Raw genomic sequence first — 17225 nt, 5'->3', positions numbered from 1 at the left:
ATCGCTAAAAGTGTGAAGCTCGTCAGGAGAGGCATCCTGTAGTTATTGCTCGGAAAACAACGATTCGAAGTTTATTAACTGTGTTAAGATATTGGTGAATTTGCATCTGGAGAGCCTAATTTACCTAACTTAGGGTGCTGGGTTGCCTTGCTGTGTAAGGCGGTATATCTATGTCTGGAGAACAAGTATCATGATACTGACAGTATGTTGATAAAAACATGCACAGTTCGAGATATTCCTTAAAGAAACGTTTCCCCACGAGTGGCGAATGCAGTCCTGGACGAAACGTTGTAATAAACGTTTCCACTGCAGCTGGCATACATCTAGCACCAGGTCTGGCGTTTTCTTACACGTCGGCCCTTTTTTTATTATTAGCAAAATTAGATACACTACTGTGTGGCTACATGGATATATATGATTTTTTACAAGGTTACGGTAAGAACTAAGTCAAAGTACTTTGTCGGACTCCTTTGGGTTATCCCAAGTAAATTACACAATGTATGATAATTGTGCTTATATGTATCTGTCTAAATAAACTTAATTAACTAACCCAGCCAGTCAACCATGACGTAGTACCTTTCCTATCATACTCCGTCACACAGGATAGTGTTTTCTAATATGGTACTGGGCATTAGTTTAACTTCTTTATTATGCACCCCATACCCATCCTGTTGGCGGTAGTCAAAAAAGTACAGAGGTGCATAATGGGTCCAGGGACTGGGCCCCAAAGTTTTGATAGCTGAGTAAGTTACAAACGTAATGAAGTCACAAAGGTAATGAATCATGTAAGTAAATTTACTGAGCACACAACCTGATCTGGGAGACTTCCGTAGGGCGATGAGAATACCTGGAGTTTACTTGGAAAGGGTTTCGGGCGTCAGCGCCCCCGCGGCCCGGTCTGAGACCAGGCCTCATGGTGGATCAGGGTCTGATCAACCAAGCTGTTACTGCTGGCCGCACGCAAACTTAACGTACGAACCACAGCCCGGGTGGTCAGGTACTGACTTTAGGTGCCTGTCCAGTGCCTTCTTGAAGACAGCCAGGGGTCTATTGGTAATCCCCCTTATGTATGCTGGGAGGCAATTGAACAGTCTTGGGCCCCGGACACTTATTGTGTTGTCTCTCAGTGTACTCGTGGCGCCCCTGCTTTTCATTGGGGGAATGTTGCATCTCCTGCCGAGTCTTTTGCTTTTATATGGAGTGATTTTCGTGTGCAGACTTAGTACCAATCCCTCCAGGACCTTCCAAGTGTATATTATCATGTATCTCTCTCGCCTGCATTCCAGGGAATACAGATAAAGGACCTTCAACCGTTCCCAGTAATTTAGGTGCCTTATCTTATGTGCGCCGTGAAAGTTCTTTGTACACTCTCCAGGTCTGCAATGTCACCAGCCTTGAAGGGGGCCGTTAGTGTACAGCAGTATTCCAGCCTAGAGAGAACAAGCGATTTAAAGAGAATCATGTGCTTGACGTCCCTAGTTTTGAAGGTTCTCATTATCCATCCTATCATTTTCCTAACGGATGAGGTAGATACATTGTTGTGGTCTTTGAAGGCGAAATGAGTTGTATTGAAGGGTTTTATTAGATTTTTATGGATGACTGATCCTTCATGGTTAATAATTAATCTGAAAAGGGTATTATTCTACATTTCTCCTCGTTCTTTCCTAGGTGCTGTATGACCCCCCTACGAGTTTAGTGTTTCCTCAGAATATGTATTAATTAACGATCAACCTAGGGTCCTCTTGGATGTGTCGAGCATACTACCACTGTTCCACTAGGTATCTCTTTAATTCTAGATATTCATTAATTGGGTGCCTTGACACTAGTGGGCTCTTCATTGGAGCTACCCTCCCTTTCCTTGGATCGAATCTGATACCTCCCATTTCCCAGTGCAATGTTTGATCCCCTGCAGGTTTAGCACACCCGCATGAAATAAAGATACTAATAGATGAACAATTTATACATATTTAACGCTAGGTAGCAGGTGTTGGGAAACTTACCCATACATCTCTCACTGCCAGAGGGTGAGCTGACTCCCTGTGGCTGGCTACTCCACTTGCTTCATGCTCTTATTGATCTGCTTCTCTCATCACCTCTTTATATTGTATGTCAGTACTAATTATGAATACCAAAATGGTATACAATACCAACAGGTTGATAAGACGCATGTGCAACAGTTAGGTATCTTTATTCCGAAACGTTTCACTGACGCAGTAGGCTTCTTCGGTTGAGTACAGAAGAGAGTAGAATCAGTAGAGATGCAAAGACGATGTAATCAGTCCATCACCCGTGAAGACGTAGTTTTGAGGTGGTCAGTCCCTCAGCCTGGAGAAGAGTTTTATTCCACAATCTGGAACATTGTTCCAGACTATGGAGCTGTATAAGAATACAAGTAGCAGGCCTACTGGCCCATCTAGATGACCACTTAAGAAGGATGGAGCACTGCATCAGACCCACTAGCTCAAGCAGTATAATGTGATCCTTTTGTGTGTATTTTCCCATCGTATTGGTATTTTATACCATTTATTTCCAAGCTAGTCAGGTACAACTCACACCCACTCACGTATTTGTCTAACCTATTTTTAAAACTACACGTTTTAGCTTCAATGACTGCACACGGGAGTTTGTTCCACTCATCCACAACTCTATTACCGAACCAGTGCTTTCTTGTATCCTTTCTGAACCTAAACTTTCTCAGCTTGAAACCGTTGTTGCGATGGTTAGATACTCTTAGCACATCATTTACATCGTCTGTATTTATTCCTGTTTTCCTTTTATACACCTCAATCATATCCCCCTAATTCTACGCCTTTCTAGAGAGTGCAGATTCAGTCCTCAATCTATCCTCATAGGAAAGCTTTCTATACATGGAATCAACTTTATTCTCCTATGTACGTTTTCAGTTCATTTATATCCATTCTGTAATACAGTGACCAGAACTGTGCAACATAATCTAATGAGGCCTAGCCAAAGATATATAGAGTTGAAGAATAACCATAGGCAAACTTGCTTGTGTTGCTATTTATTACCTCATCTATGTCATTTATGTAAATTGTGAACAGCAAAGGGCCCAACACTGACCCCTGTGGTGCACAGCATGTGATGTGCCTCCACTCTGGTTTCTCCCCATTTATGCGAACAAATCTTTACAACAGATTCTTCCTATGTACATATTACAGTTTGATTTAGGTTTTTACTTACATAGCATACAAAATTGTTTTTAGTGGTCTTGAGAGCACATAGTTATGAGAACGTAAAATAGTAACCAACGAAAAGTGGAGTACTGCAGTAGGCCTATTTGCTCATGTTAGGCAGGTCCAATTCACACCTACTCATATGAACATAAGCACGACACCAGGACTACTGACCCATGCTAGGCAGGTCCAACTCACACCCACTCCCGTACTTGTCTAAACTATTAATAAACCAATACTTTCACGCATTCGTCCAGACTTGATTTAAAATTTCCCAAAAGTTTTCACTTCAAGAATGCTACTTGGAAGTGTGTTCCACACATTCTCTACTGTTACCAAATCAATATTTCTCTATATCATTTCTGAATCTAAACCTGTCCAACTTGAATCCACTGCAGCAAGTGCTATCTTATCATATTAATGCTATACAAGTTCAGTAAGTAAATGAATATGAATTGAAATTAGATGCCTGAGGATGGAGACTTAAATACTGGAGACAGGTGAGGTGATGCTTCACTTTGCCTGTCTCCACCCCACCTGTCTTCACTTTATCTGTTTTGTCTGCCTTCACAACCACTGTAAAAAAATGTTGTATGATATGCACCCAAAGCCTAAATAGAGACTTAATTTAACCAGTTTAGTACGATAGATTATCACTTTTTGAACGAGATATGTTCCAGAAAAACACAGCTGTACATGGAAATGCGGTAGATCAATTGAAGACCTTAAGGGAAAAATCTCAAAAAAAAAAAAATCGTTTAAATACACAATTCACCTAAGTAATAATAAACTAAATATTGTATTGTACAATGATTTTAAAAATCATGCAACTGTTATGGAACATTAAAACATGTTATACAGTGGAACCCAGGTTTCTGTCTTTAATTCGTTCCAGAAGGCTGACTGAAAACTTATTTGTACAAAAACTTAAGTAATATTTCCCATAAGAAATGATGTAAATCCAATTTGTTCGTTCCAGACACTCAAAAATATTAACAAAAAATAAATTTTATAGAGAATAACTATAGTTTTACATACAGAAAACAATGAGAAATAAATATAAATGACTAATGAAATGGATAAATAAACATTTGACATCACTTTTACCTTTATTGAAGACTCTTGTTGGCGTATTGAAGACAGCGAGGATGGGAGAGAGAGGAGAGGTTATTGTTTGGAAGGGAAATCCCCCTCCATAAGGACTTCAGGTATCAAAGCCCTATCCAGGGTTACTTCCCTTCTTTGTCTTTTACTGACACTAGGACCAGCTTGAGAGTCACTGGACCCCTGTCGCACAAAAAATCTGTCCAGCAAGGCCTGTTTCTGGCATCTCTTCAAAATTTGCCTAAAATGGGACATGGCATTGTCATTGAACATGTTGCTGACACGGCTTGCAACAGCTTTGTTAGGGTGATATTCCTCCACAAAACTTTGCGCCTCACTTCACTTTGCACAAATGTCCTTAATTGCTGAAGAAGGCACATTCTCCCCTCTCTCTTCCTCCTCCTCTGAAGCAATTTTCTCAGGTAAGGTCTGTTGCTGTTCCAGATGAAGGTCTTGTTTCGGATGATTGTGTGGAGTAATGCTCACTGAACGAGTAACAAAGGCAGACTGAGTCACGAATGTATGAGCAGCTGCGTCCCGTGGGCAGGCGGACGTGTCTGTAAGGACGATTTCTTAACAGATGTACAAAAACGGGGAAAATTTTGCCGAAAAAGTGGTCGAAAACTGAATTGTATGATAACTGGACCAGATGAAAACCTGGGTTCTACTGTAGTATGTTACAGGATAATTTAACCTAGCACAATCCAGTAAAGTCAAGCAATGTAAATAAACTTACTTTAAATTCTGTTTTTTTTGATTAAGTGGCCTGATGTTAGTGGAGAAGCTTAGTGTGGTTCTATTGGGCCTCAGATCAAGTGGCAGGGGTTCATTGGATGAGTGGATGGCTGGGGTTTGTTGGCTGAAGTGGATGGTTGGGGTTCCTTGACTGAAGTGGATGGCTGGGGCTCGTTGGCTGAAGTGGATGGTTGGGATTTATAGGCTGAAGTGGATGGCTGAAGTGTATGAATGGTCGTTGGATGAAGTGGATGGCTGGGATTTGTTGGATGAAGTGGATGGCTGGGATTGACACAGTTGTTACTTACGGGAGCCCTGAAGTTTTCTGTTGTGTGTTTGTTGTGTATTTTATAGCTGATGGTAGGGTATCAGCTGCTCCAGACCCCACTTCAGAGCAGTGCTTCTAGATGTGCCAGGGTCCTCTTCAGTGAAAAAAGCCTGCAAATTTAACAGCAACATGGAACTGCTCACATAACTATTGTAGTGTTAACAGTTTCTCTGTAGGCTACTCCTCTTCCTTAACTTTTTCTACAAAAGAATTCTGGCCACAAAATAGAGCGAAAAACCAACGTCAAAGGCCTGGGAGTGATCATGTCGGAGGATCTCACCTTCAAGGACCATAACATTGTATCAATCGCATCTGCTAGAAAAATGACAGGATGGATAATGAGAACCTTCAAAACTAGGGATGCCAAGCCCATGATGACACTCTTCAGGTTGCTTGTTCTATCTAGGCTGGAATATTGCTGCACACTAACAGCACCTTTCAAGGCAGGTGAAATTGCTGACCTAGAAAATGTACAGAGAACCTTCATGGCACACATAACAGAGATAAAATACCTCAATTACTGGGAGCACTTGAAGTTCCTGAATCTGTACTCCCTGGAACGCAGGCGGGAGAGATACACGATTATACACATCTGGAAAATTCTAGAGGGACTAGTACCGAACTTGCACATGAAAATCACTCACAACGAAAGCAAAAGACTCGGCAGACGATGCAACATCCCCCCAATGAAAAACAGGGGTGTCACTAGCACGTTAAAGAGACAATACAATAAGTGTCAGGGGCCCGAGACTGTTCAACTGCCTCCCAGCATACATAAGGGGGATTACCAATAGCCCCCTGGCTGTCTTCAAGCAGGCACTGGACAAGCACCTAAAGTCGGTACCTGACCAGCCGGGCTGTGGCTCGTACATTGGATTGCTTGCAGCCAGCAGTAACAGCCTGGTTGATCAGGCTCTGATCCACCATGAGGCCTGGTCACAGACCGGGCCGCAGGGGCGTTGACCCCCGGAACTCTCTCCAGGTAAATTCCAGTCCCTTCTATCTGGGAATTCAGCTCTGCCAACACTTCCCCTGGACTTCTTTCTTCCTTGTCATCTTCTAAGAGTTCATTGATGTTTTCTGACAGCAATGTATCCAAAACCCTCATTTGGCAATCTCCTTGAATGCCTGAATGACTGTCAGTAAACTAACACTTAATATAACCAAAACCTTTCACATTATGTTTGGGAGTAGAGCAGGTGAGGTCTAACTAAACACTGTGCTTAACAACACCCTTATTGCTAAACATAATGAGGGAAAATTTCTGGGTCTGCACCTTGACAGCAACTTGAAATTCAACACTCATATCCAACCCATAACAAAAAATAGTATGTAAAACAGTTGGCACCCTTTCAAAGATGCATTACTATGTACCACAAACAGCTCTACTTAGTTTCCTCAACTTGACTCTTAAATGAGGGAGAACCTAAAAACTATTCACCACGCTAGACCATAATTTTCCCCAGCCTGAATTTATTGCTGATTGAGGCACATTTTCCTATACAGCTTTGATGTAGGGTAATGCATCTTCAATGTTGAAGTTGTGCCAGAACTCTGGCTCTCCAAGCTCTGAGTCATTGTCCATTGCTGCAAGAAGTCTCTGCACTTAAATGTTCAAATTACATCCTAATACACTGGTTGTATCAGTAATGTTATATTTGTTGGTAAAAAAAAACAAAGCCTTTACATTTGGGTTCAAATTCTGCAGCAGGTCAGGACGAGCACAGGAATTATCATGAGTCTCGAGAATCTTAATGGAAGGGTCTTGCTTTGCAGATAAAACATAACTTCAGAGATAAAATTATGCTTGAACCAGTCAACAAATAATTCATCTGCCATCCATGCTGACTGGTTTGACTACCAGGAGATTTTTTGAGTGATAACCATTACTGCATAAAAGAAATAAAAAAAATTGAATTTGAATTCAGAAGCACCTTTTTCTTGCTTGCTGATGTAAGTTCTAGAAGGCATCTTACAGAACAATCCTGTCTCATCAGCATTAAACACTTGCTCAGGTGCTTACCCACACTCAGAAATCATTTCCAGCAACTCAGCTGGACTATACATTATGAAACCTTTTGCACACACTAAACCAATTAAACCATCCATGACTGAAGGTACACTTATTTACAGGCTTTCCTTCCTACACACACTTTTATAATAAGATAAGGCTTCTCATGGATCACAAGGATATTTAAATGATGCACATTTCTTTGTTTTCTACTAAATCCAGTCTTTAGGCATTTTTTCAGTGTTATTTAGCTGTACTGACCACTTCTCCGTCACAGTTTCGGTTACTCATCACACAGGCTCTTATCTTCTACCATTAAACAAGAGGCCTGAGGCATGCGGGAGGGAAATTGACTTGCCTGTGTCACTGTGATGGTTGGCCCTGTTGGTCAGAGCGCAGGTGGTAGACGGTAGAGCCACTGCGATAGGTGGAGACCCTATGAAGCGTAAAGTGGAAATAAATAAAAAAATTTTTGCCATGAACAGACAGAAATGCAATAGGTGGAGGCATGAAAGGTGGTGGTGTACCGTACATAATAATAATAATAATAATAATAATAATAATAATAATAATAATAATATCTTTATTTACTACAAGTACATATACATGGTATACAGGCCTAGCAGACATCAATGACATTTACTATATGGAAAGCCCCTTGTTATGCTGAGCATTTTGGGCAAATTAGGTCAGTGTCCCAGGATGCGACCCACACCAGTCGACCAATACCCAGGTACCCATTTTACTGATGGGGAAACATTGATAACAGGTGGAAAGAAACACGCCCAATGTTTCTACTCTGGCTGGGAATCAAACCCAGGCCCTCGCCGTGTGAAGCGAAAGCTTTAGCCACCAGTAAGAACAGACTGTATATAACCATTGAAAACTCCATTATGTAGATTTAACCTAGAATAAAATCAATAATTTTGATACCTACATAATTCTAACCTCATAATACTTTGATTTTGATTAACCATTTCTACATATGAGGTTGTTACGAGTAGTCTGGGCATAGATAGTTTGTGCTTCATTAAAGATACAGTACTGTAATTTAATTTAGTCTGTAAACATTAGGATTAATCTGCCCGAAATGCACAGCTTTCTTTGTGCTTAACAATATTTTATTACATGTAAACTACATTTTGTATATGGCACAAAGAAAAGTGTTTGTTTAGCTATATTACTCCTAGCTTCTCTAATTTTTGTAGTACTGAGCATCATTCAGTTGTGAATAAACTTATACCTACTACTGTATTTAGAAGACTATTACAGTATATATTATTGGATTATAATGTCTGTACTTCTGCAAGGAGAGCTGATAAGTGATGGTAAATGTTTGCTTCTTTGGGTCACCCTACCAAGTTAATTCATATGAATACAGTACTTTATATCTGTTCAGTCCATAAGATAAGCATCATTTCCTCCTTGTAAAGGCTTTTGTTTTTGAATAAATTCTGGTACCACACCTTAGATATCAGGCAGTGTTAAGGAGGTATGACATGGGTTCCAATTCCCATCCATGGTGAGGTCAGTTATTTGTAAAGAATTATGTAAGAAACATTCATCTTGTATGCAGTTGAATTCAGTGTGGCTGGGATTCAAAATCCTTCCATATCTCTTGGCTTTGCAGCATAATTAAGAGTTGTTGGTATCATATGGTATGGTATTGGTATATAAAGTATATTGTATTTAACCCGTAAACGGTCCAAACGTATATATACATTTTTTCAACATTTGAAAGTATGAAAAAAAGTAGATCTTCTTTTTGTTTTTTTACATTTGAAAATGTGTAAAAAAACGTAGATCTACTTTTGTAGCACTACACATGTGAACGTAGATCTGCTTGGACCATTTACGGGTTAATATGCAAAGGTAATTTATATTAAAATTAAAGATTTGTACAGTATACAAGTATCTGCAGCAATTTTACATAATTGTTCAAAATATTACATAATATATGTAAAACTTTACTTCCTGCATTATTTATTAGAGAATTAATTTTGTTTAGGCTGTACACTGATAATTGATTTTAACATAATTTAGTATTATGATGTGTTACATAATTTCACAATTACAGTTTACATAACTCTTTACAGCATATGGCAAAGTGTTCCTGGTAAGAAAAGTTTCTGGTAAAGATGCTGGAAAATTATATGCCATGAAAGTCTTGAAAAAGGCAACTATTGTCCAAAAGAAAAAGACAACGGAACACACAAAGACAGAGCGCCAGGTGCTGGAGGCTGTGCGACAAAGTCCTTTCCTAGTTACACTTCACTATGCCTTCCAGACAGATGCCAAGCTTCATCTTATACTAGGTTAGTAGTTTTTATTGTAATAAAATTTATGACAATCACCAGCCAATTTTGTAATACAGTGGACCCCCGCTTAACGATCACCTCCAAATGCGACCAATTATGTAAGTGTATTTATGTAAGTGCGTTTGTACGTGTATGTTTGGGGGTCTGAAATGGACTAATCTACTTCACAATATTCCTTATGGGAAAAAATTCGGTCAGTACTGGCACCTGAACATACTACTGGAATGAAAAAAGTTCGTTAACCGGGGGTCCACTGTATATTCTTCTTTCAACAAACCAGCCGTATCCCACCAAGGCAGGGTGGCCCAAAAAGAAAAACGAAAGTTTCTTTTTTTAAATTTAGTAATTTATACAGGAGAAGGGGTTGCTAGGCCCTTGCTCCTGGCATTTTAGTCGCCTCTTACAACATGCATGGCTTACAGAGAAAGAATTCTGTTCCACTTCCCCATGGAGATAAGAGGAAATAAACCAGAACAAGAACTAGAAAGAAAATAGAAGAAAACTCAGAGGGGCGTGTATATATACGCTTGTACATGTATGTGTAGTGTGACCTAAGTGTAAGCAGAAGTAGCAAGACGTACCTGAAATCTTGCATGTTTATGAGACAGAAAAAAGACACCAGCAATCCTACCATCATGTAAAACAATTACAGGTTTCCATTTTACACTCACTTGGCAGGACGGTAGTACCTCCCTGGGCAGTTCCTGTCTACCAGCCTACTACCTTGGATATATATATATATATATCTTTCTTTCAACACACCGGCCGTATCCCACCGAGGCGGGGTGGCCGAAAAGGAGAAACGAAAGTTTCTCCTTGCACATTTAGTAATATATACAGAAGGGGTTACTAGCCCCTTGCTCCCGGCATTTTAGTTGCCTCTTACAACACGCATGGCTCGGAGGAAGAATTCTGTTCCACCCTGCCTTGGTGAGATACGGCCGGTTTGTTGAAAAAAAAAATATATATATACATGTATATATAATATATGTATGTATGTGCAGAACAACCACTGTGAAAGAATAATGAAATTCCAAGCGCTTTCGTGAAGTCATGAAAGTGCTTGGAAAAGGAAATTGCCCTCAACTTGTTTGCCTGCTGTTCGTTGCTTCAAGAATGCAAGGCTTAATCAGGTTTTTGCCAGTGGTATGAGGCTTCTTGGTTTGTGTGATTTATAGGGCAATTCTGTATGAAGCCTCCAACGCTGCATCATTCTGACAAGCCAAGTAACTAGTGACCTTCAGAGAAGCTTCTTTTCACTTGAAAAAGTCCAAGCTTTTGTCCACCAGATGGCTGTGGCAAGACTCAAAATGGACCTTCAGTTTGCTTGGTTTCATACTCTCGTGACTCAAAATTTTGGTGCAAACAATACATTGCGGCTTGACTACATTGTATGTACGCTTCTTGGGAGACATAGTGCAAACAGGAAACCGCCTTGGGCATCACGGAGCAAGAGTGACATATGGACATCCCCAACCATAGCTATGAACTGAATGAGTGACTGGTTGAGGTTGATGTGTTACTGTAGCAGGCCACCGCACGTGTGATCAGTGTTGCCACTCGCCAAACTGGTAAAAGCCCAAGTGGCTTATTCAAATACATAAATTATATTCTCCCGAACCCTTTGTGACCCCCCGAGAAACCCCAAACGACCCCCAGGTTAAGAACCACTGCACTAGAGGAAGTAGGCTATGTCAACAGATTGGGCCAGTTGTTGGCAATAGAGTTGTAGAAGATATCATTTGTACCAAGATTATACAATGTTACTGTGGCCCAACTTGTATGCATCACCTTCTACTAGTGGGTTCCTGCCTCCAATGATGCTGACTCAAACTGATCACTTATCAAGGCTAAAGGACCAAACACCTTAAAATTACCCCCAATTTTTCCAAGCTTATGTGCATTAAATTTAAAAAAAATTCTACTGCTCAGGTGAACTGCCTCATCAATAACAATGTCCAGATATTCCTCTATTCTTCTATGCCAAGCCCATGATGACACTCTTCAGGTTGCTTGTTCTATCTAGGCTGGAATATTGCTGCACACTAACAGCACCCTTCAAGGCAGGTGAAATTGCTGACCTAAAAAATGTACAGAGAACCTTCATGGCATCCATAATGGAGATAAAACACCTCAATTACTGAGAGCACTTGAAGTTCCTGAACCTGTACTCCCTGGAACGCAGATGGGAGAGATAAATGATTATATACACCTGGAAAATCCTAGAGAGACTAGTACTGAACTTGCACACGAAAATCACTCACAACGAAAGCAAAAGACTCAGCAGATGATGCAACATCCCCCCAATGAAAAGCAGGGGTGTCACTAGCACGTTAAGAGACAATACAATAAGTGTCAGATGCCGGAGACTGTTCAACTGCCTCCCAGCATACATAAGGGGGATTACCAATAGACCCCTGGCTGTCTTCAAGCAGGCACTGGACAAGCACCTAAAGTCGGTACCTGACCAGCTGGGCTGTGGCTCGTACGTTGGATTGCGTGCAGCCAGCAGTAACAGCCTGGTTGATCAGGCTCTGATCCACCATGAGGCCTGGTCACAGACCGGGCCGCAGGGGCGTTGCCCCCAGAACTCTCTCCAGGTAAACTCCAGGTATTCCTCATGTTTCTTGTTCATCAGTTTTTGGTATGGAAAATCTCAAATACAGTGGACCCCCGGTTAACGATATTTTTTCACTCCAGAAGTATGTTCAGGTGCCAGTACTGACCGAATTTGTTCCCTTAAGGAATATTGTGAAGTAGATTAGTCCATTTCAGACCCCCAAACATACACGTACAAACGCACTTACATAAATACACTTACATAATTGGTCGCATTTGGAGGTGATCGTTATGTGGGGGTCCACTGTATAATTTAATGTAGTGTACAGTGATTGCTCTCTTAACTAGCCTCTGCTTAAGTGGAATCACAGTAGCATTTGCTTGACAGTTCAGATATCAAAACAGTGAACTGTTCAGTAATGATTAAAAAAAAAAAAATCATCTAGCTCCAGAACAAAAGGCCACAATTGCAGACTGACCAAAAGTGTTGTCAAAAGGCTACTAGGATGTTGTACTTCAGAAATAGTGGAAGAACTCTTGGTATAATACCCAAGAGGAAGGATTAGTTTTTTTTTAATTGACAAACTGATAACAGTGACTGAAACAGTAAGCATACCTTTGATCATTTAATTACAAATGTTAAAGCACACACAAGAGTGTCCAAACTAGTGCTCGAGTTGAGAATAAGCTATGAAAAATGCAAGAGCTAGTCCTTAATTCATTGAAGAAATGAAGATAATGTATGATCATGATATTCATAAAACAGGAGGCATAAACAGTAGATAAACAAATTGTTTGTCAAGGATGAAACACGAACAAGGAGGCGTAGTTTGAAATGACACACTTAAATGAGCCACAGGAATATCAGAAAACATTTCTTCAATATTAGAGTTCAACATGTGAATGGTAATGACCTGAACAGTAAGGTAGTTAAAGGAGATTCCATACATTGGTTAAAAAAAACAGAGGAAGGGATATTTCCATCAATCAGTGGAAAGTTAAGCAGTATGACCAAAAGCCTGAATTCAACCCAGAAAACTGAAATAGATTATAGACACAAATACAGTGGACCCCCGGTTAACAATATTTTTCCATTCCAGAAGTATGTTCAGGTGCCAGTACTGACCGAATTTGTTCCCATAAGGAATATTGTGAAGTAGATTAGTCCATTTCAGACTCCCAAACATACACGTACAAACGCACTTACATAAATACACTTACATAATTGGTCGCATTGGGAGGTGATCGTTATGCGGGGGTCCACTGTACTTGAACACTCACACTGCAAAATTTTCAAAGATCTTATAGAAATTTATAGTAAAATGGAATTTCCCAGAGTATACTGTATAGAACTTCATTAATTATGTATACATATTACACTAGATCGCTAATCATTAACACTTAGGATTGGGGCACATTGTAATAATCCATCTGCTGAAGAGGACCCCAGCAGGGGATCAATGTATACAGATCAATTAATTTTGTGAGTTTTTGTCTCCATGTGGATTATTTTTGAGGATTTAATTACTTAACACAGAGTGTGTGGGTGTGTGTGTGTGTGTGTGTGTGTGTGTGTGTGTGTGTGTGTGTGTGGTGTGTGTGACTCAACAATCAATATTTGCACCAATAACTCATTACAGTTGTGACCGGGTGTGGAAGTGTGAATTGCTCATTACTCTATAATTTGTTCATGATTGTAGCCAAAGTATAAACGTAAGTAACCATTCTACAGAATTCATTACCTTTGTAACTTGTGAGCTCATTACCTTTGTACCTAGTTCAGCTATCAAAACTTTGGGGGCCCAGTCCCTGGACCCATTACGTACCTCTGTAATCTGTAAATACCTTTGTAACTTGTCATGATTGTGACCAGACTTACCTGGAGTTCATTACCTTTGTAAATTGTGAGTTCATTACCTTTGTAAATTGTGAGTTCATTACCTTTGTAAATTGTGAGTTCATTACCTTTGTAAATTATGAGTTCATTACCTCTGTAACTTGCTCAGCTATCAAAACTTTGGAGTCCAGTCCCTGGACCAATTATGTACCTCTGTAATCTTTTGACTACCGCCCACAGGATGGGTATGGGGTGCATAATAAACATATTAAACTAACTGAATACCAGGACTAATTACAACCATGGAAATATCACTTGCAATGAGCAAAATGGCATTATTGATCAGTGTAGAAGGCTGCACTATACTATATTGTAGCACTTATTTTCAGTTAACAATTACACATTAAACATTGCTTGAAAGTACTTACAATTGAATACGAACAGTACTGAAAAATAAAGAAAATTATATTTGGAATATTATGGTTCTGAAATGCATTTCAACATGAGTGTGGACATTATTTTTGTACTCTTTTTGGCAGATTATGTTAGTGGTGGAGAACTATTTACACACCTGTATCAGCGTGAAAAATTTTGTGAGGATGAAGTACGTCTCTATATTGGAGAAATCATCCTTGCGCTCGAGCATTTGCACAAAGTAAGTTTTGTGATGACATGTTAATGATATATATTCAGTATTAAATGATTCAAGTTCAAATGATTTTAATATCTTGTTAAAACTGAGTTCTGAAGTTCTTTCTTCTTTCTTTCAACGTACCAGCCGTATCCCACCGAGGTGGGATGGGCCAAAAGGAAAAACGAAAGTTTCTCCTTTCAAATTTAGTAATATATACAGGAGAAGGGGTTACTAGCCCCTTGCTCCCGGCATTTTAGTCGCCTCTTACAACACGCATGGCTTACGGAGGAAGAATTCTGTTCCACTTCCCCATGGAGAGAGTTCTAAAGTTATTGATTTGAATTCAAATATTATTTTATGACCAGAGGTTCACATAGTCTTGTCATGTATTTTGAAGCCAGAGTATTTGGTTAAGAGTTTGTAAGTACAACCTGATGCTATTTTTTTAAATGAGGGTGGTGGTAATATGTGAAGGGCACATGTAGGTACGTACATGCATGTGCACACAAGTAATAAAAATAATAATAACAATAATAATAATATTTTACATTTTTTACAGCTGGGCATAATATATCGTGACATCAAACTAGAAAACATTCTCCTGGACTCTGATGGCCATATTGTGTTAACTGATTTTGGCCTCAGCAAGGATTTTCTTTCTCATGACACAGAACATCGTGCCTACTCATTTTGTGGTACTATTGAATATATGGCACCTGAAGTGGTTCGTGGAGGATCTCATGGGCATGACCAGGTGAGAGAACTGCCTCGCCTCTCAGTAACTTCAGTCATTTAGCTGAGAATCGAATATGTGCAATGTATGTGTACTCTGTTTGAAGTATATTTTATCCTAGTGTTGATAGTAAATAAAGAATCTAGAATATGAATAAAACAGTAAAGTTGTGTTGCAGGCAGTAGACTGGTGGAGTGTGGGGGTTTTGACTTATGAACTTCTCACTGGAGCCTCACCATTTACTGTTGAAGGAGAGAAAAATAACCAACAGGAGATCTCAAGGTATATAATGAAATTAAGATTATTGTAACTATTTTGTTAAAAGTGTGAATTTACTGCAAAGTTTTGTATATCATAATTAAAATAGTTCAGTGTATGTTGCATGTTCTTCTGTAATGCTTAAGCTGTTAGTGTATACAGTAGGCACAGGAATAAAAATGCTCTACTGTATATGGTATATAAGGTACACAAAGTATACTCCTGACTATACCATCTTTGAAAAGAGTTTAGGAAAGATATTGCTATTACAATATAATATACAGTATATAACTTTTTTTTAACAGACGAATTTTGAAAACACAACCACCGCTACCAAGTGAACTGTCCCCTGAGGTTCGTGATTTCATTTCTCGTCTACTTGTAAAAGATCCTCGTCAACGGTTAGGAGGAGGACCTCTTGATGCTAAAGAAATCAAAGAGCATGCATTTTTTAGGGTAAGTGAAGAAATGTATATATGTACAGTCAAGCTTCAGCTTCAAGATATAGAATACCAGAATGGTCTGCTTAAACAAATTTTCAAACCATGTCTCAATTGAAATGCGAGTTCTTTCAGCAGATTTGAAGCAAAAATGAACTTGAACACAAACTAGAGGTCTTCTTTCAACAAACTGGCCATATCCCACTGAGGCAGGGTGGCCTAAAAAGAAAAACAAAAGTTTCTCTTCTTAAATTTAGTAATATATACAGGAGAAGAGGTTACCTATCCCCTTGCTCCCAGCATTTTAGTCACCTCTTACTACACGCATGGGTTATGGAGGTAGAATTGTGTTGCACTTCTCCATGGAAAAGCTAGAGGTATATCTAGTCTAAAAAATGTTTGTGTTTTGAGCAGAGAATCATGTAAGGCATACAGGACTGACTGTTTTTCATCCTCTGGTTCTGGAGGACTTTTTAACAGTAAATCACAGAGATTACAAAATCTACGATTTTTTATTTTTTGCAAAACACTTGGTGCCAGTGTCAAGAAGCTCAAGCTTGATTACAAATGGGTTTTTCAAATATGATAATAATGCATGAGATTCGCCATCACAACCACAAAGTTTAATAAATATTATGTCTGGAATTAACTAAAAAATACAGTTGACAGAGGCAAGCCATGCAGTTTGGAGGAGCAGATGTGATACAGTGGAACCTCTGTTTTCGTAAGCCCTAGGTTGTATGTAACACTATAGTTATTCTCTACAAAATGTATTTTTTGGTAATATTTTTGGGTGTCTGGAATGGAGTAATTGGATTTACATTATTTCTTATGGGAAATATTAACCAAAAATACATTTTATAGAGAATAACTATAGTGTTACATACAACCTAGGGCATACAAAAACTGAGGTTCCACTGTACCTCATAGATGAGTGATTAAATATTCCACCTAAGTTGATAGACCTGTTGAAATTTGCAGCAAATTGACTTGTATATGTAACTACTCTGACAAATATATTATTAATACACCTACCATCCGACTTACGACCTGCTCGACTTACAACCACTCGAC

At 39.3% G+C, this 17225-nt stretch overlaps 1 protein-coding gene across 8 annotated transcripts in view; it reads left to right on the top strand.

Moving 5' to 3' along the window:
- The window catches only part of LOC128693903 (ribosomal protein S6 kinase alpha-5), a 197704-nt gene that overhangs the window by 143996 nt on the left and 36483 nt on the right, over nucleotides 1-17225 (top strand). For all 8 annotated transcript variants that reach the window (XM_070090759.1, XM_053783770.2, XM_053783771.2 and 5 more), the window contains 5 exons: nucleotides 9469-9687; nucleotides 14626-14741; nucleotides 15280-15474; nucleotides 15632-15735; nucleotides 16017-16167. In XM_070090759.1, the coding sequence (XP_069946860.1) occupies nucleotides 9469-9687; nucleotides 14626-14741; nucleotides 15280-15474; nucleotides 15632-15735; nucleotides 16017-16167 (785 nt within the window). The remainder of the gene's footprint in view (nucleotides 1-9468; nucleotides 9688-14625; nucleotides 14742-15279; nucleotides 15475-15631; nucleotides 15736-16016; nucleotides 16168-17225) is intronic.

Source organism: Cherax quadricarinatus, chromosome 33, assembly GCF_038502225.1.
Source record: "Cherax quadricarinatus isolate ZL_2023a chromosome 33, ASM3850222v1, whole genome shotgun sequence".
Lineage (NCBI taxonomy): Eukaryota > Metazoa > Arthropoda > Malacostraca > Decapoda > Parastacidae > Cherax > Cherax quadricarinatus.
The sequence above is the reverse complement of the archived record's forward strand: the minus strand, read 5'-3'. Positions and strand labels throughout refer to the sequence as shown.